Source organism: Tamandua tetradactyla, chromosome 2 (assembly GCF_023851605.1).
Source record: "Tamandua tetradactyla isolate mTamTet1 chromosome 2, mTamTet1.pri, whole genome shotgun sequence".
Classification (NCBI taxonomy): Eukaryota; Metazoa; Chordata; class Mammalia; order Pilosa; family Myrmecophagidae; genus Tamandua; species Tamandua tetradactyla.
This window is the reverse complement of record NC_135328.1, coordinates 107,582,992-107,604,679: the sequence shown is the minus strand read 5'-3', so window position 1 is coordinate 107,604,679 and position 21,688 is coordinate 107,582,992. Positions and strand designations below refer to the sequence as shown.

The window sequence follows — 21,688 nt, the reverse complement described above, 5'->3', positions numbered from 1 at the left end:
AAGGAGTCACCTGCCTCAGTTTTCCTTGAAGGTGAGACCCAGCAGGTTGAAAGACTTTCCTGTGAAGTCTCTGGGCTCTGTTTTTCTTATCCTGCCCGGTATGTGGCACTTGTTTGTCTGCAGGTCCCACCAGCAAAAGATGTTGTGGCTTCTTTAACTTTGGAAGGCTCTCCCTGCTGGGGGCGTGGTGGAGACAGAGGAGAGGTTGTAGGCTGGTTTTAATGGCTTCAAATTGCCAAGCCCTGGGGTCTGAATTCCTTGAGAGAGGGATTCCACCAAAGTTGGGCTTCACCCCTCCCCTGGGGAAGGCACAGGTGGGAGATAGCCCTGAAAGCAGTCTGTTTCTGCCTATTCCTGGGGCAGTTGCAGCCTGAGTAGTCCCACCGCTGAATCTGGAGGCAGCCAATCCTCCATAGAAACAGCCACAAAAAGCTCTGTTTCGTCCCCTTTCCTCTTTTTCGGTTAGCCCAATAAGCGACCTCCACCTTGACCAGTGTAACCTGAGCTGGGGGCCTATTTTTAGTAGTCAGAATTTGTTTATTAATGCCACAATTGGTGTTTGGTTGGACTCAGTCCCTGCTACTGTTAGGGTCTCTTTCCTTTCCCTCCAGGAAGCCACCTGTGGGGGAGGGGCGCCGGGTGCCGACCACTGCGGCTTGGGGAACTCACGGTTCCGGAGACTCGCAGCCGATCCAGCTGGTCCAGCCTGGGGTACACTGTGTGTTCGGTCACTATCGTGGCTCCGGGAGCTGTTCTGTACTGTTTCTGGTTATTTAGTAGTTGTTCTGGAGGATGAACTAAAATGCACACATTGCTAAGCCGCCATCTTGGCCCCTCCCTCTATTTCCTTCTTGATCTGCTGTCTGGTTGTTCTATCCATAGAGGAGTGTGGTGTATTGAAGTCTCCTACTATTATTGTTGAAATACGTATTTGTCCCTTAAGTTTTGCCAATGTCTGTCTCATGTACTTTGGAGCTCCTTGATTGGGAGCATAAATATTTATGATTGTTATATTTTCCTGGTGAATTCACCATTTAATTAGTATATAGTGTCTCTCTTTGTCTCTTATGATGTCTTTACATTTAAAGTCTATTTTGCCTGATATTAATATAGCTACTCCTGCTTTCTTTTGGTTACAGTTTGTGTGGAAAATCTTTTTCCATCATTTCACTTTCAATCTATTTGTATCCTTGTGTCTAAGATGAGTCTCTTGTAAGCAGCATATAGCTGGATTATGTTTCTTAATCCATTATGCCAATCTGTATCTTTTAATTGGTAAATTTAATCTGTTAACATTCAAAGTTATTATTGAAAAGGCATTTCTTGATTCTACCATCTTATCTTTTTTATTTTATTTGTCAGGTCTATGTTTTCTTTTCCTACTTTCTCTTTGTATTCTTTAAATTACCATTAGTAGTACTCTTCAATTCTGTGCCCTCCTCCAGACCTCCCTCTCCTGTCTTTTTTTTGTCAGCCAGCAGAACTCCTTTTAATATTTCTTGGAGAGCCGGTCTCTTGTTGACAAATTCTTTCAAGAATTCTTTGTGAAAACTTTAATCTCTCTCTCAGTTTTGAAGGTTAATTTGGCTGGGTACAGAATTCTTGGCTGGAAGTCTTTCTCTTTTTAGGATCTTGAATATATCATACCACTGCCTTCTTGCCTCCAGGGTCCTAGAGTAGTCTGAACACAGTCTTATTTGATTTCCCTTGTATGTAGTAGATTGTTTTTCTCTTGCCACTCAGGGTTTTCTGCTCCTCTTCAACATTTGACAGACTGATTAGTATGTATCTTGGGGAAGGTCTAATTGGGTTTATTCTCTTTCACATTCATTGGGCTTCTTTGACTTATGTATTTATGTCCTTTATGAAGGTTGGGAAGTTTTCCCTCATTATATCCTCAACTACTCTTCCTAGCCCTTTACTCCTCTCTTCACATTCTGGGACACCAATGATTCTTATATTTGTACATTTTGTTTTGTCTATCATTTCCCTGAGTTACGGTTCAATTTTTTCCTTTTTTTTTTTGTCATTTGCTGTTTTGAGTCTTTGAAGTCAATTATTCTGTCCTCTACATCACTGATTATTTCTTCTGTCTCTTCAAATCTGGTGTTGTGTGCCTCTAGTATGTTTTTTATTTGGTCAGTAGGTCTTTAATCTCTGTGATATCTGCTATTTTTCTATTTACTCTTTCAAATTCCTCTTTATGCTCTTCTACTGCCTTCTTGATTTCCTTTATGTCATTTGTTATCCCACTTATTTTATTAAATACAGTTGTATGAACATCTTTGATTAGTTGTTTCAGCATCTGTGTCTCCTCTGGTGTTTTAATTTGGTCATTAGGCAGGGCTATATCTGTCTGCATTGTGATATGCTTAGTGATCTTATGCTGTCTTTGTGGCATGTAAATATTTTGATTGATTTACTTTGGGAGTTGATTTCTTTCAGTAGTTGAAGGCCTTGTGTTTGTGGAATGGTTGTACAGCAGGGAGCAGGATACGGGGTGAGGGACTCAGTGCAGTGATTTGTTTCAGGGCAGGTATAGGTGCAGGTTGGGGATGTTACACTGATGCTTGTAAACGTGGATGCCCAGTGGCCAGGGAGGATATAACTGTGCAGGTGCACCAGACTGGTAGGCGTAACTCTGGTTGTGCTAGTCTAAGGAACGGGGCCCTTTGTGTGCATGCGTAGAGCTGTGGCAACAGGTTGGTGTTATGCCTTCGTGGATTGGGGGAAGATGTGACCTGGCTGTGCAGGTCAGCACTTTCTCAGAGCTAGGAAGTGTGGTTGAGGGCCGTGCACATGCACGGTTCTAGAACTGCTGTAAAGTGCGGTTCTCAGAGCTGAATGACATGACTGGGGGACCATGCACATGCATGGACCTAGGAGTGTGGTAAACTGATGTACAGAGCTTGGGGGTGGGGGCGTGAGGCTGTGCAAACTATGGGCATGGGGGCAGGGGTAGCCTATCTATAGAGGTTAGTGCCTGCAGCCTTTATGCACTGGCAACAGTCTCCAGGGAACAGAGAGGGAGAGGCAGTGCTCAGGGATGGTGCAGGAGAGGTATGTTGGGCAGCACTTCGGGTGGGGGTGTGGAGCAGGTATGTGCACTGGGAGCTGATGGGGTGGGGGCGCCTGGAACGCGGGGAATGGAAGCGGGTGATGGGGTTCCGGTGTGTGTGGTGTGGGGTGAGTCGCCAGTCACGGGGCTGAGTTGGTGAGGGTAGCTCACTCAAGGAATGTGACCTGGCTTATTTCCTAGTCCCTGGCTCCCATCTGTGCACTCCCATGGGCTCCACGCCTCCACACCAGGTTCTAGCTTTTTGCCTTTCAGTTCCTCGGCCTCTGCAACCAGGGCTGGCTATGTGGTGCAGAAGGCTCTCCCAGGTCAGCCACACTCCTGAATCACTGCCTCGGTCACTCTCTTGTCCTTTCTCTAACTTTTCAGTGGATCAGGGCTAATCTCGACCTATTCTATTCAGCCATCTTCCTGGAAGTTCCAAGACATGAAATTTAAAATGGACTTATTTTCATGTAGTAGGAAATGTGCATGAGGTCTATATAACCTCATATTAATGGGTGAATCATCTGCTTTGGCAGACAGAACAGTGGCCCTCCAAAATACCCACAACCTAATCCTCAGACCTGTGACTATTACCTTGTATGGCAAAAGTGACTTTGCAGATGTGAATAAGTCAAGGCTTTTGAGAGGAAGAGATTATCCTGTATTGCCCAGGAGGCTAATCCCAACTGTTTTTATAAGAGGAAGGCAAAGGCAGATTGACTCCAGAAGAAGAGAAGGAGATGTGATGATCAAGATGGGCTTTGAAGATGGAGGAAGGAGTAAAAAACTATGGAAGACAGGTGGCTACTTGAAGCTGAAAAGGTGAGGAAATTGATTCTTGCTCAGAGCCTCCAGAAGGGACTAGCACTGCCTACACCTTGACTTTTTTTTTCTTTTGGTTTTTACAAAGGGGATTTATTATGTTACACATTTACAGCTTTAAGGCCATGAAGATACCCAAATTAAGGCATCAAGAAGAGGATACCATCACTCAAAAAAGACCAATCACGTCTGACATTCCTCTATCACATGGGAAGGCATATTGCAATGGTTGCTGGCCCTCTGTCCTGGGTTGATTTCAAAATGGCTCTCTCAGCTCCTGTGGGTCCTTCTGGCATCTGCTGGGGCATTTTCTTTGTCTAGACATCCTTACGTCCTCTCTTAACTACACTGAGGCAAAACTCTGGATTTCATCTCTTAGTTTAGCCTCTCCTGGGGCATTTTCTGTCTCTAAGCATCTGTCTCCCTCTGTGTCCTTCACTTGGTTTCATCTCTCTACTCTGTGTATAGGCTCTCAACTCTATGTTTTCTTTTATTCTCTTCATACAAACCTCCAGTAAAAGGATTAAGACCTACATTGATTGGGCAGGATCACATCTCCATGGAAACAACTTAATCAAAAGGTCCCACCCAATAATAGGTCTGCCCTACAAGATTAGATTAAAAGAACATGGCTTTTCTGGGGGTACATAACAGTTTCAGACTGGCACACATGGCAAAACAAAACCTCCAGGCTGTGCGTCTCTAAGTCTGTGGCCTTGGAGAAGTGATCTGCAGTTTGTAAAATGATGGAGTGGCTCCTGTCATCTATGCTATGCTTTCTTCTTCTGCAGGCTACAGAAAGTAAGATCAGCCTAACCAGGCATCCAAAGCCAGGTGTCAATCATGATAATTTCATAGATTCGCAGGCAAAGAATGTATGAGAGAGAAACGTCCTGTGAGCCACCCACATCAGGAGGTGAAAGAAAAGGACTTTAAGGAATGATTCCCCAGATTTGGATGATGAATGGATATTTAAAAGTATATTTGTTCCTCAAGATTTTCTTTGTGGAGGGAGAACCTGTCTCTTTTAATCCACACTCTTTGGTTACATCTATATCAGATGGCACAATGAGGTAAATTTCAGCACAGTTCTCAATCATTTACCCTACTTGTTGGGAAAGATTTTTTATTTCCCAGGGGTTGGCCAACTTTTTCTGTAAAGGGCCAGATAAGTATTTTCAGTTCTGTGAGCCAGATGGCCACTGTGGTGACAACAGCCGATGTGGCCCCAAAGCAGTGATGGATGATACATCAGTGCATGAGCACGACTGAGGACACTGAAATGCCAAATGTATTTCATTTTCATGCTACACCTTGACTTTGCCCGGTGAATCTGATATAAGACTTCTGACATCCAGAGCTACAGGAGAATAAATTTGTTGTTTTAAGTCACTAAATCTGTGTAATAAATTTATCACAGTAACAGCAGGAAACAACTACACCTGGCATTAACCATTAGGATTTGTGTCTATCCAAATAATTTTGAACTAACTCTTGTTTTGGATTCTTATCTGGACTGATGGTATCCACAGGGACATACCTCTGTATAAAATGGCTGTAAAGTTCTACCTCTTGAGTTTACTGTGACTCATGATATGCTATACATACAACTATGTAATTCAGAAATTCAAGGACCTCATGTTTATTTCAAGAATGATAGTAACAGAGTTTAAAGTCGTGGGATTGTTTTTAGAAGCAATATTGCTATTGTATGTAAATATATATATTTGTTTTCTAAGTCCTAAATTTTTATCTTTTAAATTCAAGGAACAAACTAGTAGAAGGGTTCAATGTTTTATTTTTCTTTTTTACAGCAAACAGAGCTCAACGCACTCAAAATAATGCTCCATATGTGGAGGGGGCAGGTAATTTGTTTTGAGATTGCTTTTTCTGAGATGCTCTGAAAAAATTTCAGCCTGTAAATTTCATATTAACCTAGAAAAGTACAAACAATCCAGTAGGCCCTTATGCATCTGGGTTTCTGCCTAACTTTGCTGGGGGCATACTATGTAAAATGTGTTTAGAGGAAGTTCACTAGCTCATGTAATAGAAATCTGAAGAATCTGATCTCTGAGAACTCAAACTCAGTGATTCTTTAAGTACTGGAAGCTCCATGGAGCAGCCGCTATTAGATCAAGGTAACAGCTTATTTTATTTCCTATCATCTCCCCATGCCCATGAAGGTTTTGTTGCAGTCTTTGAAATCCTCAGCAAGCCTAGAAGAGCAGCATTGACCCCTTCCCAAATGCAGGATAATGTCTACTCTGCATCATCCTGTTCCTCACACCATCTCCATAACTAGTATCTGAGGCACGCTTACAGAAGGCTGTTGTTTGCATGGCCTTTGCAGTATCTACCTATAAAGCTGGATTGAGCATTTGGGCGCTTCCTCTTGCAAAGATGTGTCGGGTAAGTGAGGCAGTATTATTATCCTCATTGCATAACCCCAAGCACAATGTCTGAGACATAAACAGTGCATGCTGAATGTTTGTGGAACTAATGTTTGTAAATAAGGAAATTAAAGCTCAGAGAAGTTCTGTAGTTTTCTGTAGTATCAAACAAGCAGGAAGGGAACTGCTGATACTAGCTTGAAGGTCTCTCAATGCATTACGTGGGGATTAAAAAAAAAGAAAAAGGTGTGCAAATCCTTGGAACAGCTCTACAATACTTTGGGTCTTCACTGAATGATGTTAGGAAGAGGATCAAAAGGCAATGATTCATCAAAGTATACATTCATTGGTCTTAAATCACTACCTATGAAGAATAGAGAAAAAAAAGAAATGAAAATTGATGATGCCAGCTTTGTGCGTTTGTAAATCAATATCATAATATTGTGACTGGATGTTGATCACTTGTGGAAAAACGGAAAGGGATTCAGCAGTCTGGCTGTAGGTTATTTGTACTTTCTTCGTCCATTCTTTGTCACAGTGGGAAGCAGGAAAATGATTTCCTCTCCTTTGTGAAACTAAAGACAGTTTCCTTTCTAGACTTGCGTTTCCTCACCAGCAGTTATACACAGCTAACCCATCTCAGGTTGATAGTTACGTAAATTTGCACAATTGTGCCTATTTGTAAAAGAAAAAGCTATTGTCAATAAAATGTGGAAAATACTCCTTTAAAAGTCCTCAATCACTCATAGCAAATGTGTTTAAATAGCTAAGAAGCAATGAAGGCATCTCTCTGTTGGAATCCCAAACGTGCATCCACAAAGCACCTGGGTCACTGGGAAGCCAGTGATCAGTTGGAAAAACGGGATGAGATTTAGGGCATTACATAGACTGGACCCTTGTTTCTACAGAGGGGTCTTAATTTAGGTTGGTTTAGCTTGATGAAGTTTCACAATTTCTGCTGAATGGAGTTAGTGCTTTTTTGTTCTTCCTCAAAACCCCATGATATAGAAACTATTTATTAAGGTTTTAAGATGAGCGAACAGAGAAACAAGAAGCTAAGGAACTTATCAAACTGTATAACATTGAAGTTCAGAGAGGAGTCTGATTGCCTTGAATTTCAATCCTAGCATAATCATGAACAAGGTTACTCATGTGCAACCTTGGGTAGAAGTGAATCTCTGAGCCTCAGTTTCTTACCCTGTAAAATGGGAATGGGAATGTAGACTAGGACCTATAACATATGGTCATTTTGAGGATTAATGTCGGACTCTAAGTAATAGGTTATTATCATTAAAGTGATGGAGCGAGTACATATTAGAGATGAGATTCAAACTGCAAGCCCTTCTCATTGTCATGTTACCCTTTGGATAATGCTGACAAGACTTTCTCATGGTAAGACATGTAGGATTAACTTTAAAATTATATTTCTGGTCAATTTAAATCTGCTATGAAGCAATTTGCCCTCTTACAGTTGGAACACACATAATAACTTAAGTTGAGTTTCATCAACGGCCATTAGTCCAACACAATTTCATCCTGCAGAATGTGGAATGGGTACCAGGAGGTACATATGGAGATGGGCAGAGACTCTACTTGTATCTATAGCAATCAGCTTTGAAGTAGCCAGGCTAAGGGTAATTCTGTTATACACACAAACACACACACACACACACACACACACATGCACGCACACTGAGCCGTACAATAAGGAATATGAAGAGCCCCACAAAGACGAAGTCCATCTCATCCTCTGTTTACTTTTGTCAGTAGAGCAAGTGATACACTCAGTCCAAATTAGGGACACTGTGCTGTGGTTCTCATAACATACTCTAAAAATGAGGAAAAGGGAGGTTAATAATGAGAGTAGTGAGGGTGGAGGAAAACTGGGAAGGCAGAAAGGAAATGTTTGAGTTCCTACAATATACCAGGCATTGTAGGGATTGAACTTTAAGTTGGGCTTTGAAGGAAAGGCAAAATTCAATAGAATTAAATTCCAGAGTAAAAGAGGGAGAGAGAAAATTGAGCATATGCCTGGGATGGTGACAGCGGTTATAATTTATATGGCATGTAGTTACTCATCATCGTGGGTAAGTCCACATTTTCACATGATCTTTCAATTACAGTCAATCCCAAGATTTGCCTTCTTGCCATCATATAGTCTAAAATTTCATTTTCATTTTGAATAATGTTCAAATCATTTTACAATTTTTCTTTTAATATGTGTTTAATATTTTTGAAACCAGGAAAACTTCATTTTAAGTACATACTATATAATGCCAAAATTAATTTTAAAGCCAGGAAATTGTTTCTATAAATATGGTTTTAAAATCATCACACAGCTTTGAAAAGTTGTAAGAAAAGTTGCCTGGATCTAGTTTTTTGTTGTTTTTTTTTAAATATTGTTTAAAACAATTTCCTCTTTTCAGCTGGCTTCTTTTTCTGCATCATATTAATTTTTAAGAGAGTTTTTCAATCTGTCTCCAATTACTAAGAAACATTTCTCAATTGGTTTTTGAAAATATGAATTTCAATTTTGATTGTCAACATATTCAATTTTATTTATTGGTTAAATTAAACCTAATGAAGTAGGTATTATTTGTCTGAGAAGCAGAGAAATTAAGAGACTTTTCAAAGCAATATATAAAACTGTGGACAAAAGCTGGACTTGAATTTGACTGCCTGGAGGTTCAACCCTCTCTAGTCCATAAACTCGTTGTTTGACCTTGGCAAAGTAGCTGAATTTCTATAAGTCTCTCTTAAAGACTTTTAAAGCTTACTAGGATTTAATTACCTAACTTTCTTCTAAATTAACAATTTAGACAGTCTACACAGTTCACTATTTCTTAAATTGGGATGGCAATAAGTATTAACCAAAATCTTCTTTGGCTCAATAAATCGTTATGAGAACTTACCATGAGCCAGGTAATATACTAGGCATTGGAGATGAAAATGATAGATAGTTTTGGAAATTTTGAAAAAGTTTCTACATATACTAACATCAAACCAGCAAAACAGCATGCAGTGTGTCAGCTTGGCTTCTGACAACTAAATTAAATCTTGCATAGACCTGACATTGTTCAAGTTTCTCTTGAGTTCATTCATAAGCTTCTTGTTTGCTTGTTTGTTTTTATTCATCAGCTTCTTGTTTGCTTGTTTGTTTTTAAGCACTTGGATACTTTCCTCAAAGTTATTATTTATAAATATGTCTTTACTGCCCTCATAGGCAACTGTACAAAAATCCCTGGAGTGTGTTAATTCCAACTCACTATCTCCTTGTATTATACTCTTAAGGAGCTAAAGGTGATCCAGTATCTATCTCAGTGAAGAGATCTTGCTTTGGGCTTGACATATCTGAGTGCCTATTCCTAGCCCTCCTCCACTCACAGGCTGCATGGTCTTGAGCAAATTACTTGAATCATCTAAGTCTCAGTTCTCACATGTGGAAAATGTGGCTAATAAAAGCACCTAAATTAAAGAGTTGTGAGGTTAAATGAGATTTGTGTTGTAGAGCATTTACCCCAGTAGAGGCTCAACAAATACTAGCTTTTTATTGTAAATATTTACAAAGTTTATATATATATATATATATATACTCTTATGTGTAAGCAGAAATTGTCAAATTTGGAAATTTGACATTCCACTTATTTGATTAGTTGGTTTGCTCCCAATAGTTTTCAACACTTTTCTCTCTAGTCTTCTAACCTTCCCAGGAAGAGTTGAATCCTTTTTGCTGCTTTATTCTTGGAAGATGAGGATGAGTGAGGACTGGTGTAGTCTCACCCTGAGGAATTAGCTCCTGGGATGGGCCTGTCACAGAGATGGCAGAATCTATCTGTAAACTGAAGCAACTTTTCAAGGTCAGGTGGCATTGAAGTCATGCAGAGAGGACACATGATCATAGAGCTATAACACTCATTGTAAGGTACGCTTTATTATTTGCAAAGGTGAAGAAATTACTTCAGTGTTTTTTTGTTGGTTGATCTATAGTAACATATCTATATCTGTACATGCTTTTTCATTTTATAAATTCAAATCTTAACTTTTCTTCTCCCATGCTCTCATGTGCTTTCTTTGTACTCACTCCTGTCAGAGGAGACAGTCTTCTGCTTCAAACTCTCAGGTCCTTGAGGGCGGATGTATCAAGGTCCAGTCAACAGACAGAAATTTATTATTTTCTTGTTATTTTTTTTAATGTTTTTTTTCCTTTTTTACATGAGCAGGCACCGGAATCGAACCTGGGTCTCCGACTTGGCAGGCGAAAACTCTGCCTGCTGAGCCACCGTGGCCCACCTCCAGGTATTTTAACAGAAAGAATTTAATACAATGATTTGTTAGTGAAGTATAAAGGCGTTAATAACTGAAAGGGTAAAAGGAGAACTCTGAGATGTCAGGGGTAGCACCTGCAGGAAGCAGCTACATCCCTAGACAGAGAGAACAAAGGGAATAGTTTGGAATTATCAACACTCAGAAACTTAGAGCAGGTCCCCACAGAGCCAAACCCCAGAACTTCGAGGGGGTGGCTGCTGCCTGGCATTGTGCTGACATGGGGTGTGATGAAGCAGGTTCTGTAAATGTTGGGAAAACTTCAGAATTAGATACAGTTGCTGCTATTGGAAAGAATAATAGCCACCAGGGAGTGATGCTCACAGGGGATGGCCAGTGGAGAGGAAGCCCAAAAGGGAGCAGCAGGGAGAAGCAAATAGCTCTTTCTTCTCTAGCCTGCCTGTCTCGCTCTAGAGCCTGGAATTGCTAGGACCACCTGGCAAAGCAGAAATACGGTTTGCAGAGTCTCAGCTCCAGCATCTTAGAGTAGAGTGGGAAAGGATAGGTTTGGAGATGAGAAATAGCTTAATAATTGGCACAGTATGGAACATATCTCATTCTTAGCACCTGGAAAATCCTGAAATAAGTGTTTGTGGAATGAATATGTATGTGCAGTTAGATTTTTAAAATGTGATTTTTAATAATGTCTTCTTTCCTCTTATGGAAAGAGCTAGCTTCCTTTAGAAAAATAACCTGGTCGACTACTTTCAATGTAGAAGGTGAAGTTCCATGTCTAAGGTCTGGAAAGAGGAAAACAGAGAGAATTAAACTGACTTTCATAAAAGTTAGCAGGAATTGGAGTGTAATAGGACGAGGAGCAACAGAAGCAGCTGGGGGTGGGGGTGAGCAGGGATGGGAGGTGAGAGAATGGAGAGTCAGAAAACTAGAGTGGATGGAAAAAGATAACCAGGGAGAAATTCCTGGCAGGGAGATGACAGAAGGATTTTTGGAAAAAGGAATGTTAAATTTGAATTTAAGTTTATGTCTGTGACTTTAAGTCAGATAAACTCAAATCTTCTAGGTATTGATGTTTGCTACTCATACTCTTTATGTTCAGAGTATTTATGGATAAAGAGACAGTATGCTTTGAACAATGGAGATGGTTCATAAATTGAAACAAGTTCATGGGCGCAAGAGCTCTAAACCATACATAGCTAGGAGAAACAAAAGCTTCTACATCTTCTTTGCCACTGACTAAAAATATCCAGAGAGACCAAAGTGTGAGTGCCACAGAAAACGGGTTGAGGCTCTAGATAATTTCCTGAGCTCTCTAAAGATAGGGGGACCCTACCTCATATCCTGGTATCTCGTCTTATTAGAATGCACTATTTAGTAACTTGGCATTGATTAGCGTAGTATTTCATAAGTATTTGGCTGACTGGTTCCATTTTAAAGCAAAGTGTGGGTCCCACTAAGATGACTGCTAAACTGCAGAACCATTTGAACACGTGAGTCACATCCTCCAAAGTGTGGATCTGAGCCCAGGTTCATATAAACTCAGAATAAGAACAGCTCCCCTACATGAAACAGTAAAAATCAAAATATCCTTCAAAATCATGCTTAAAGTACAACCTAAAAGCATGGTATACAAACATTATAATTGCACCACGTGGAGGAAAGAAGTGAAATAAAAGGTCCTTAAGCCCACTGATGAAAATGATGCTTTTCTTGTGGAGCTGGTTTGTGATGGAAAGTTGGGACTCATGATGTATGGGAATGGAAAGAAGACCAAGCTGACTTCTGGGTTTAGTTTTTACTAACTTGTTTTTGTTAGTAACTGTGCCTCGGTTTCCACATTGATGAAATAAGAAGGTTGCTCCTTTCCAACTCTACATTTCTATGTCTTTATGTGACACAATGGGGAGGGCACATGATTTTCTATGTTTTCACACTGTATGTTTATATATATAGCACTCAAAGGTTACGGAGGAGAGGATGGGCACATTTGATAGGCACCAATGAGCTTTTGAGAGCGAAGGGATAGAGATCTTAACACTTTTCCTATGATGTTCAAAGTTACTTGGATATATCAGATGGACTGAGATGGCTACAGCTGAGGTGAGCTTGCAAAAAAGAATTACTGGGATCTTCCGGGGAAATCCCCAGGTGGTAGTAATAGCAGAAACAGAGGACAGAGTTCTCTAGCACAGAACTTCTCAAGGTGCGCTAGAGCCCAGAAACATCAGAATCACCCAGAAGCTGCTAGAAATGCAAAATCTCAGGTACCACTTCACACCTGCGGAATCTTTGAAGGTGTGGCTCAGCAATCTGTTTTAGAAACCTCTCCAGATGATTCCTCTGCTCCCAAAGTTTAAGAAGCAGGTCTAGCAGACTGATTAGGGAGTAACCGGGGTGTGTAAACTCCTAGGTCAAGTGTTCTCTGACTTGGGGAAGAAGAGAAGAAACTTTTAGTAATTGGGATAAGGGTTCAAACTTTTTGTATTTCAAAGAAATATGATCTTATTCTGTACTCTAAGCTAGTGATGCAGGATATATTTAATTTTACTCTGGTTCCATTGAGTTAGAAATTCAGTCTCATAATTTCAACAATTTTAGCTCTTCAGTCAAACTTATCCAAATATCCAAATCTTAATGATCCGTAGCTATTTTGAGAGGTTATCAGGTTTCTAGTATAGAAGTTGAGACAGGTTCAGTCTTCTGAAAACGTACAATATTCTGGGTAATTGTAGGCTTTTGGTTCTTTATTTTTTAAACAAACTACTTTGATATAGATAAGGAAGACATCATACATACTCTAACTCATATAAATAGTATCTAAAATATTTCCCTTGAAAATCTTGTCACTAAACAAAAAGTGTGTTAACTAAGAAAAAGAAAAGTTATATTACTATTTTGGAAAAGTGTACAATTATTTTTAATTCAGAAAGAAATTCCTAAGCTCATAGAATACAGTTTACTTTGTGTTCATTAACTGCCTAATTTCAAAAAGTGTTCAAGTGCCAAAGATGTAAAGGGAGGAGCTAGTATAAGAAGAAATAAAAAATGTGAGGTTTATTCTCTGATAAGCCCCTTTGGTAATTTTAATGGTTGAACATTTTCCCACTCCTGTGTTATGGGACAGTGATTCTCAGAAAATTTCCCAAGAGTCATACCTTAAAATGGCAATGTCGTTTCCTCCTACCAGAAGGGGCCACTGCATTGGAAGTCCTGTCAGGAATAGCATGTGACAGCAAGTGTCTTTACCAGTCCATAAGTTTTTGCTGCTCTTTGGTTTAAAGTATATTTCAATCAGAGAGTTCTTCACCCCCCTCCACACACACAAACACACACACACACACTTGAGATATCACATTTTAAAATAATAGTTTAGCTTTTGTTGAAACGTTAGTTATACTAGTGGACAGATTTTTAAATCTTTCTTTCCCAGATTACAAAAGTAAAGCATGATCAGGGTAGGCACCTAAAAAAAAAAATCAAGAATGTATGGAAAGAAAGTAAATACAATTATTTATAACTTCACCAATCTAAAGCTACCACTGTTAATGTTTGGTGTGGTTCTTTCCAACACATTTTCAATGCACACTGTGTGGTTGAGATCATATTGTACATAGTTTCCCTCAACAGGATTTTGCAAACATTTTCTACATGAGTAAAATTTCATAATTATTATTCATAATGGCTGAATGATGTTCCATAGTATGCAAATAACCTAATTTATTTAAACATTTGCCTATGGGGATTTAGGTTAATCTATATAAAATAAATTGTCACAGGTTAATGTAGCAAAATTCTCACCAGGGATGATCTTTACCTTCCCCTCTCCTCCACTTTCCTCCCCACCTCTCCCCTCCCTCCTCTCCTCTCCCCTCCCTCCCCTCCTCTCCCTTTCCCTTCCCTTCCTTTTCCTTCTTTTTCTCATCTCTGTGTTTTAGTGATTATAAATCCCTTCTGGAATGAATCTGAGTTCAGCTGGACTGGGCTGCAGCTCTCCAGCTCCCTTCTCACTATGCATCCAGTAAAAACACGCTGTCCATGAAGGTGCTGACAGGACTGGAAGTGGCTTAGATGGGAAAGCATATTCTAAGGCATTTTGAAAATGATGTAGCAGTAATGAGGTCCGGTGACTTACAAGCAAAGCTGGGGTGTCCTGTGCACACAAAAAAGAACCCTGTGCCTTGTGACAGGAAGGAATTATTTGGATCAAATTGAATATAACCAAAATATCATCCCTAAGTTACCTTTTTTGAATTTTTTATAATTGCATAAAATCGTATTTAATATGGCATTCTTGGCATGGGTCTCCATTCTAAAGAAATGTTGCCATAATACAACTGTAGTTCTTTAATACTTTATTTTCTGCTTAATGATATATGTGCATACCATGTGATTGTGTGTGCGTAGATAAATGAGAATATTATGGCTTAAAATCCAGAATTTGAATTTCATGGACTATGCTAAAATTCAATAAAACTACATGCGGATGCAAGAAGAAAAGAACATGTGGCTTAAATTTTCCTTAAAATACACAAGGGATAGTTAAGGGGGAAAGTGCTTGGGACAGAGCACATCTGGAATTTTGCCACACTCATACCATTTAAACAATGGTTTAAGACTGAATTCAAATCCCAAGCAAATCTCTTCAATCTCTCTGGAAGAGAATAAGGTGGCATTTCAGCTTTGAAAGTTAAAGTTAATGAATATACTTGGAATGAACAAAAGGAGAAGGCTCAACTTGAAGAAACTGTTTTGCCCTTTGGAATTCAAGGCCTTCCCACCTACACTGGGATTCCTACTCTGCCTTTTCACCCACAGAGTGGTTATCATTGGCTTTTGAAACCACTTCTTTAATTCCTCATTTTCAATGCAAAGTCTACCCTGTTTCCACACTTGTGTGCAGAAGCATAGACACACCGTCTGGTTGACACCAAAATACCACTTCAAAGCCTTGCCATGTCATCTATGCCTGAATATGCCCCCAAGCTATCCGTTCTTCCCATGCCACAGTAGGGGTCAATGAAGAATATAAATTCTTATCCCATGGAGCATCCCAATCTCACTTTGATTTATAAGGATCTCTGCATAATTTTGTGCATATCAGAAATGGCAGTTTGATCAGGCAAACAGAATTTAAGAGGCTTTTACGATTAATGCTTCTCCTCCAAAGGCATTCCCCTTCCTTTCTGTCCTGGAATCTCTCTGTACTAGTGCCAAGCAGGCAAATGTCACCCTTGACTCCCAGGAGATGTGCTGATCAGCCTTCCAACCCCCTCAACACAAAGATGCTTGGAGTTCAGCAGTGCCACTTCCAGTTAACTGGCTCTGATTCCTATGCATGCAACCAGCCCTCCTCCCTGGCTGGACTAATGCCAGTCTACTTAAGGAGATAATTGACCATGAGCCAGCCTGGACTGACAGGCTTCCAAAGTGCCAGATGCCAATTGTGCCCATCCTGGCCTCTGCAGGGGGGCCTGGTCTCCTTGGGACCATCCCTGAAACCCCTTTATCCTTCCTCAGCCCTTAGCTCTCTTCTCAGCTTCCCACGGAAACAGAATCAATTAGATCATTCCAGGTTGTTTTCCTTCTATCTTTATTTTATACCTCTATTACCTATACGTAGACTTCATCTATAGTAAAACTTTTCTCCCCTCTCATTGGTTCTCCCTACCTTTCTAAGGGTTCTGTGTATTCATTTAAGAGGGATACAGGGTAGGCAACTACAGCTGTTTCTATCATCCTGGAAACAAAGAGTATAATTTCACATTGCTTCTATCAGTTCTTAATCTACCAAGAGTGACTTTTATTAAAATTGTGAACTGAAATGTCATAATTTTATATGTCCCCCCACTTCCAACTCACACTTGCAAGGAACTTACGTTCCTTTTATTCCAACATGTAACTAGAGAGAGAATACTTGTGAGATCAGATTAGAACAATACTCAGTTGATTGAGTTACCAAATTATCATCATTACTTAGTTATTACTGTACCGGCTTTAGTGAGTCTCCATATACTGCCATGATTGCTGGGACAATAATTTTAATGCCTTGACTCCTACTGACAGTTAACATAAGCACTGAATCTAGCTCCAATGTCTTTGAGTGGGGTTTTTGGAATGAGGGCATAAGAATCTGATTCTGGTGAGGGTCAGTGGCAGAGGCCTGGAATTCTCCCTTTCCTGGCAACTCCCAAAGGTCTTCCAAGATTTATTTTGCCAGCTTTCAGGCTTGGAAACAGGGGCGGTGGTTCCCTATGGGGCTGAAATCCCTCACAATGCAGTTAAGGTTCAATGGCAGATCCCATCTTAGTCAAGAGGGTCTTCAGGGAGGTGTCGAGGACTTTAAATGTGCCTCCCTTGGGATCAGAGCTTTGGCAGGAAAGCCTCCCCCCCCTCTTTTATGCATATAAATTCCTATGTTCTCCAGTCCAAACGCAGCGCCTCTCTTGTGTAGCAGGACTTCCCTCCTGGATGAAAATGCGAGTAGATTCATTTCTAACCTTACTCCTATTTCCTTTCTCTTTCTCCTTACCATAAAAGCAAAACAAATCAGCTGCGTTTACCCCTCTGTGGTGGGAGGGGCTGCCCCGCGGGGGCCGGGGTTCCGGAGCGGCTGGGAGAAGGGCGAGCATCGATTCCTCCTCCCTGCCAGCGGCTGCGGCCCACACGCTCCTCTCTTCTCCCGAGGGGCTGTTACTTGGACGAAAATCCCTTCGAGCAGCGCCCTTCTCCGGGAAGTGGGAGCGTCCGCATCACTAAAAAAGCCCTCTGGACCTTTCTGGCAAATGGGGAAAGAGGAAGAGGGCTTCTTTGAAAGAAATCATGGCATCCAGCTCTACTTTTTCCGAGCCCAGTGACCTGTCGCCCCTAAACTAGGGTCCGGGTCCGCGGTTTTCACTCACCAATTCACCCGGGGGTGGCCCCAAATCTGTGACCCCAGGTCAGTGTCTCGACCCCCAGCGCCTTTTCTTTCGAGAGTTTCGGACAAGTGTAGAGGAAAACGCCGCAAGCAACCTTGCAGGGACCCCAACTAGAAGAATGGGATACACTCCACAATTGTTTGAACCACCGAGGAGGCGCGGCCTGAGACGCGTCTGCCAGGCGAGGCCAAAACTTACAGGCTCGCAGCAATAGAACTTTTAATAAAAGTTGCGTGGAAATACCTATTTTTAAGATGTCACGAAATCCCGCCAGCTTCATTACCCTGCTCAGGTCATCCTCTTGGGCTCTTTACTTCTGATGAAAGGCCGGAGGACGCTGCGGTGGGGCTTGGCTGGGCAGAGGAAAGCTAGTACAAGATGGAGCCGTGTGGGAGGGTGGAGGGCGGAGGCCCGGCCGCGCGCCGATGCGGACCGTCTCATCCGCTCGCCTAGCAGCTTCTGCGGTGGCTGCTGAGGGCCGCGGCTCCAGCCCCAGCCTACTGCGGTCCGCGAAGCCAAACTCCCGAGAGCGCGGCCTGGCGCGGCGCGCAACAGGTCCCGGCCCGCGCGTCCAGTTAAGGACGGCGGTGTGGAGCTTCAGACTACGGGCGCCAACTTCCTTGCCCCGGGGGCAGCCCGCACACTTAAGGGGAGAGGGGCGCAGCTCTGCAATACCCCATTGGCACAGAGCCCCCAGCCAAACCCAACTGGGTCGTGGCCCGCCCCCCAAGGACCTCGGAAAGGGAAAGAAAGGGTTGGTCGGTGGTGGTGATGGCGCATTTTGAAACGAACCTCAGTCAGGAAGAAAAAAAACTTCACTCTGCCGGGTTTACTACTTCAGTCTTTAGCATTGAGGGGGACTTGAACTCAATTAGGGGACTATCATGATAAACATGGGTAGAAAAGAAGACAATTATGCCAAATTATGAATTTCACCCATTTGAATTCACAGAATTAAAGTGGGGGCGGAGGAGAGGAAGAAGACATGTAAAGTCCCGTAAACCACCCGTGGGCACTCAAACTGCGGCCTCGTCTCCTAGGAAGTAAAACACCTTCACACGGGCACATTCAGACAGAAGCTTTAATGGAAAACACGGCAAACAACACCTGCAGATACGAAGCAGTCACAAAGTCACAACCCGAACGCAGCGCGGACACAAACCAGAGGTGACTTAGAGGCAAAGGGCAGCTGCCTCTTCCCCAGCCCGTCCCACTCAGTTCCTAAATGTTTGTCGCGAGTAAAGTGCTACTCCTTGGGCTCAAAGAGAAGGAAGAGACAACGTCAACAGTAACAGAGCAAGTTTCTTTTCCAGTCACGAATTGAAACGGAGGAATTCTCCCGAAAGAGAGAGGCGCCCCAATAGCACACGCAATACCAAATCGCGCAGCGTGCAAAGGTGACGGGGTCACTGTCTTGCTTCTGTCCCGAGGAGGCTGGAAGGCAACGGCCACGGAACGCTTCTGCAATAATAGGAATAGTGGCGAGTGATGTGGCATGCTTTTCTGGCAGTCATGAATTAGAGAAACACATCCTTTGATCAAGTGATTTTTTATTTTTCTTAAAAATTCCATACGGAACGGATCGTGGGAATTCAGATTATTCTTGGGCTCCTTAACAGTCTCATCCGAATGATATACGAACGAATTGCAGGTGGAAAGTTGCCTCTATTGTCTCTCTTTGGTTGTGTTTCCCCTAACTTTACTTTTGGAATCTGGGGCTTTGCTGTTTAAGCCGCTGCGGTTTTCTTTTGTGCAAACTAATTGCTTTAGCAGTTCTCCTACCCTTCTCAACCCTCGGGTCAAAGCCGAGAAACTTAACTACATTTTCCAAAGATCCGTCGTGGGGTTCCCACCCACCTCCCCCCAAAGCGCCTTTATTCATGACACCGTGTCCTCGCCCATTTAATTGACTCTAAATATGACGGTATAAACCTCCCTCTTTTCTTTCTCAATTAAAACGAGATTTCCTTAGTGAATAGCAATTTTGTCTTGAATGTCACAAGAGGCGGCTGCTGGGGGAAGAGACTAGTGGAGAGAAACTTGGTGACTGAGATCTGTTTCAACATCGCTCTCTTGTATTTCTCCCCGGGAGGTCTGGCTCCACCGGCTTCTGCTCGCAAGAAAACGGGTCAGTATCCATTTCCAGTTTGTCACCGAGGAGGCTTTTTCCCCATCACCTTCACTCCTTCCTCCCATAACTTACGGATTTATGTTAATTACAAAAGAAACTCTTACCTGAAAATTAGTTTTCATTAATCTGATTGTACAACATAGTATACACACAGACGCTGGAAGTGTTATATTTATTCAGACCACCGGAGAGTCCACTTTTCGAATTTGTTTGTCGGTTTAAACATCTACTTTTCCCGCAAAGGCACCGCCACCGCCGGCTCTGCCCTTTCGCTGTCGCGCGGTCCCCGGGTGGGCGTCTCTGCGCGCGTTTTTCTGCCCCGCCCTCCAAGCTGCCTAGGAGTGCACCAGCACTGAGTGCAGGGCACCGCCCTTGCTTTCCGCGCTCGGGACGGTGGGCTCTAGCAGGGAAGCCGCCGGCGAGGCGGCGGCCGCTGGGCATAGGGTGGACGCCGCAGGTGGCTGCTGCGCGGCTGCAGGGACCGTGAGCGTGGGCGGCAGTGCGGCCACTGGCGGTAACGCGGGCGTGGGCTTGATGGGCACGGGCACCGCAGGCAGGCTCTGGCTTGCCGAATGGCACAAGGCCTTGACCGGCACCCCGAAGGCCCCGTACTCCGGACCCACAGGGACTCCCGCGGCAGCTGCTGCAGCGGCGGCAGCGGCTACCGAATCCATGACGCCGACGTGCGGCCACACGGAGCTGACGACGTTGCCGAGCTGGCCCGGCACAGGGTAACCCAGGTGGTGCATGACGGACGCCAAGGGCAGCCCGCCGGCCTGCAGCACGCCCTTGTAGTCCCGGCCAATGATGTTCTCGATGGCGAATGGGTGCTTGAAGCCCGACGTGGACGCTGCGGCCGCCGCCGCCGCAGCAGCTGCCGAGCCCAGCCCATAGGGCGGGAACTGCGACAGGCGCCCGACGCTGCCCACGGCTGCCGCCGCCGCGGCCGCTGCTGCTGCGGCCACGGCCGCCGCCTCCTGCATCTTGCCGGGGTGGGATGGTTGTTGCGGCTGCGACTGCTGGGATGGTTGCTGCGAGGTCTGCGGTGAGAGATGCGGCGGCTGCGGAGCGGAAGGAGGCTGCTGGTGGAAATAGTGCACCATGTGTGGCGGCGGCGGCTGGGGCGCGTGGTGGTGGTGGTGCGCGGCAGCGTGGTGGTGGTGGTGGTGGTGGTGATGGTGATGGTGTGGGTGGTGGGGGTGCAGATGCCCTCCGGGCCCAGGGCCCGGCACGCCCTTGGTACTTCCCGCGTGCAAGCGCGCGTGGTCGGCACGCAGTACTTTGAAGCGCTTGCGGCGCCGCAGAAAGCTGCCATTCTCGAACATGTCGCCGCAGTCGGGGTGCAGCGCCCAGAAGCTGCCCTTGCCGGGCTGGTCGGGCCTCCGAGGGATCTTGATGAAGCAGTCGTTGAAAGAAAGGTTATGGCGTAGACTATTCTGCCAGCGCTGCGTGTGCTCTCGGTAGTAGGGGAAACGCTCCATGATGAACTTGTAGATGTCGCTCAGAGGCAACATCTTCTCTGCCGAGTGCTGGATGGCCATGGCGGTCAGTGAGATGTACGAGTAGGGCGGCTTTTGGTCGCTGTACGAGCTCTTTCCCGGGCGCGGCATCGCCCCGGGCGCCTTTTCCGCCCTCCGGCCCACAGTGGGCCTCAGCGTCTCCCCACGCCCTTCTCCCAGGGCCTGGATGCCCCACTAACCCCTACTCCGTCCTCCCAGCTCCTTCTCCCCACCTTCTCCGGCCTTCTCGGCCTGTGGTCTCCGCGCTCGACGTCTGGGGTCAATTCAGCTCTCCGACACCCCAACTTCTGGCCCCGACTGTCACTGACCCGCGCGCACAGTCGCGAGCGAAGCCCTCCAGCTTTACCGCGGTGCTCTCCGTGACTTTCCCCCGGGTGGTCAGAGGCTGAGCTCTGGAACTGGCGGCGGAAGAGTTGCGTGGAGACGGGCGGTGTTTTTCTCGTTGTGAGGGAAGCCCAGGCCGAGCGGCTGGGAGGAAGGACTAGGGAGTGGGAACTCGGGCCCTTTAAATCAGGGTTGTCGCCTGCGGTCCTGGAGGTCCGCGCTCGCGCACCCTGCGCGCTGCT

The 21,688-nt window shown here is 44.0% G+C and overlaps 1 protein-coding gene and 1 pseudogene across 1 annotated transcript; both read right to left on the bottom strand.

Annotated features, from left to right (window-relative positions):
• LOC143657089 (replication factor C subunit 5 pseudogene) overlaps positions 1–16,573 on the bottom strand; it is a 38,319-nt pseudogene extending 21,746 nt beyond the window's left edge.
• A 3,364-nt stretch (positions 16,574–19,937) lies between these two features.
• Positions 19,938–21,212, bottom strand: FOXB2 (forkhead box B2). Its single transcript, XM_077134953.1, has one exon. It carries the CDS (start codon positions 21,210–21,212, stop codon positions 19,938–19,940), a length of 1,275 nt encoding a protein of 424 aa, XP_076991068.1.
• Positions 21,213–21,688: the final 476 nt, after the last annotated feature.

What these genes read in the sequence shown, in the direction of transcription:
- FOXB2 (XM_077134953.1), bottom strand. Translation starts at nt 21,212, where the DNA reads ATGCCGCGCCCGGGAAAGAGCTCGTACAGCGACCAAAAGCCGCCCTAC.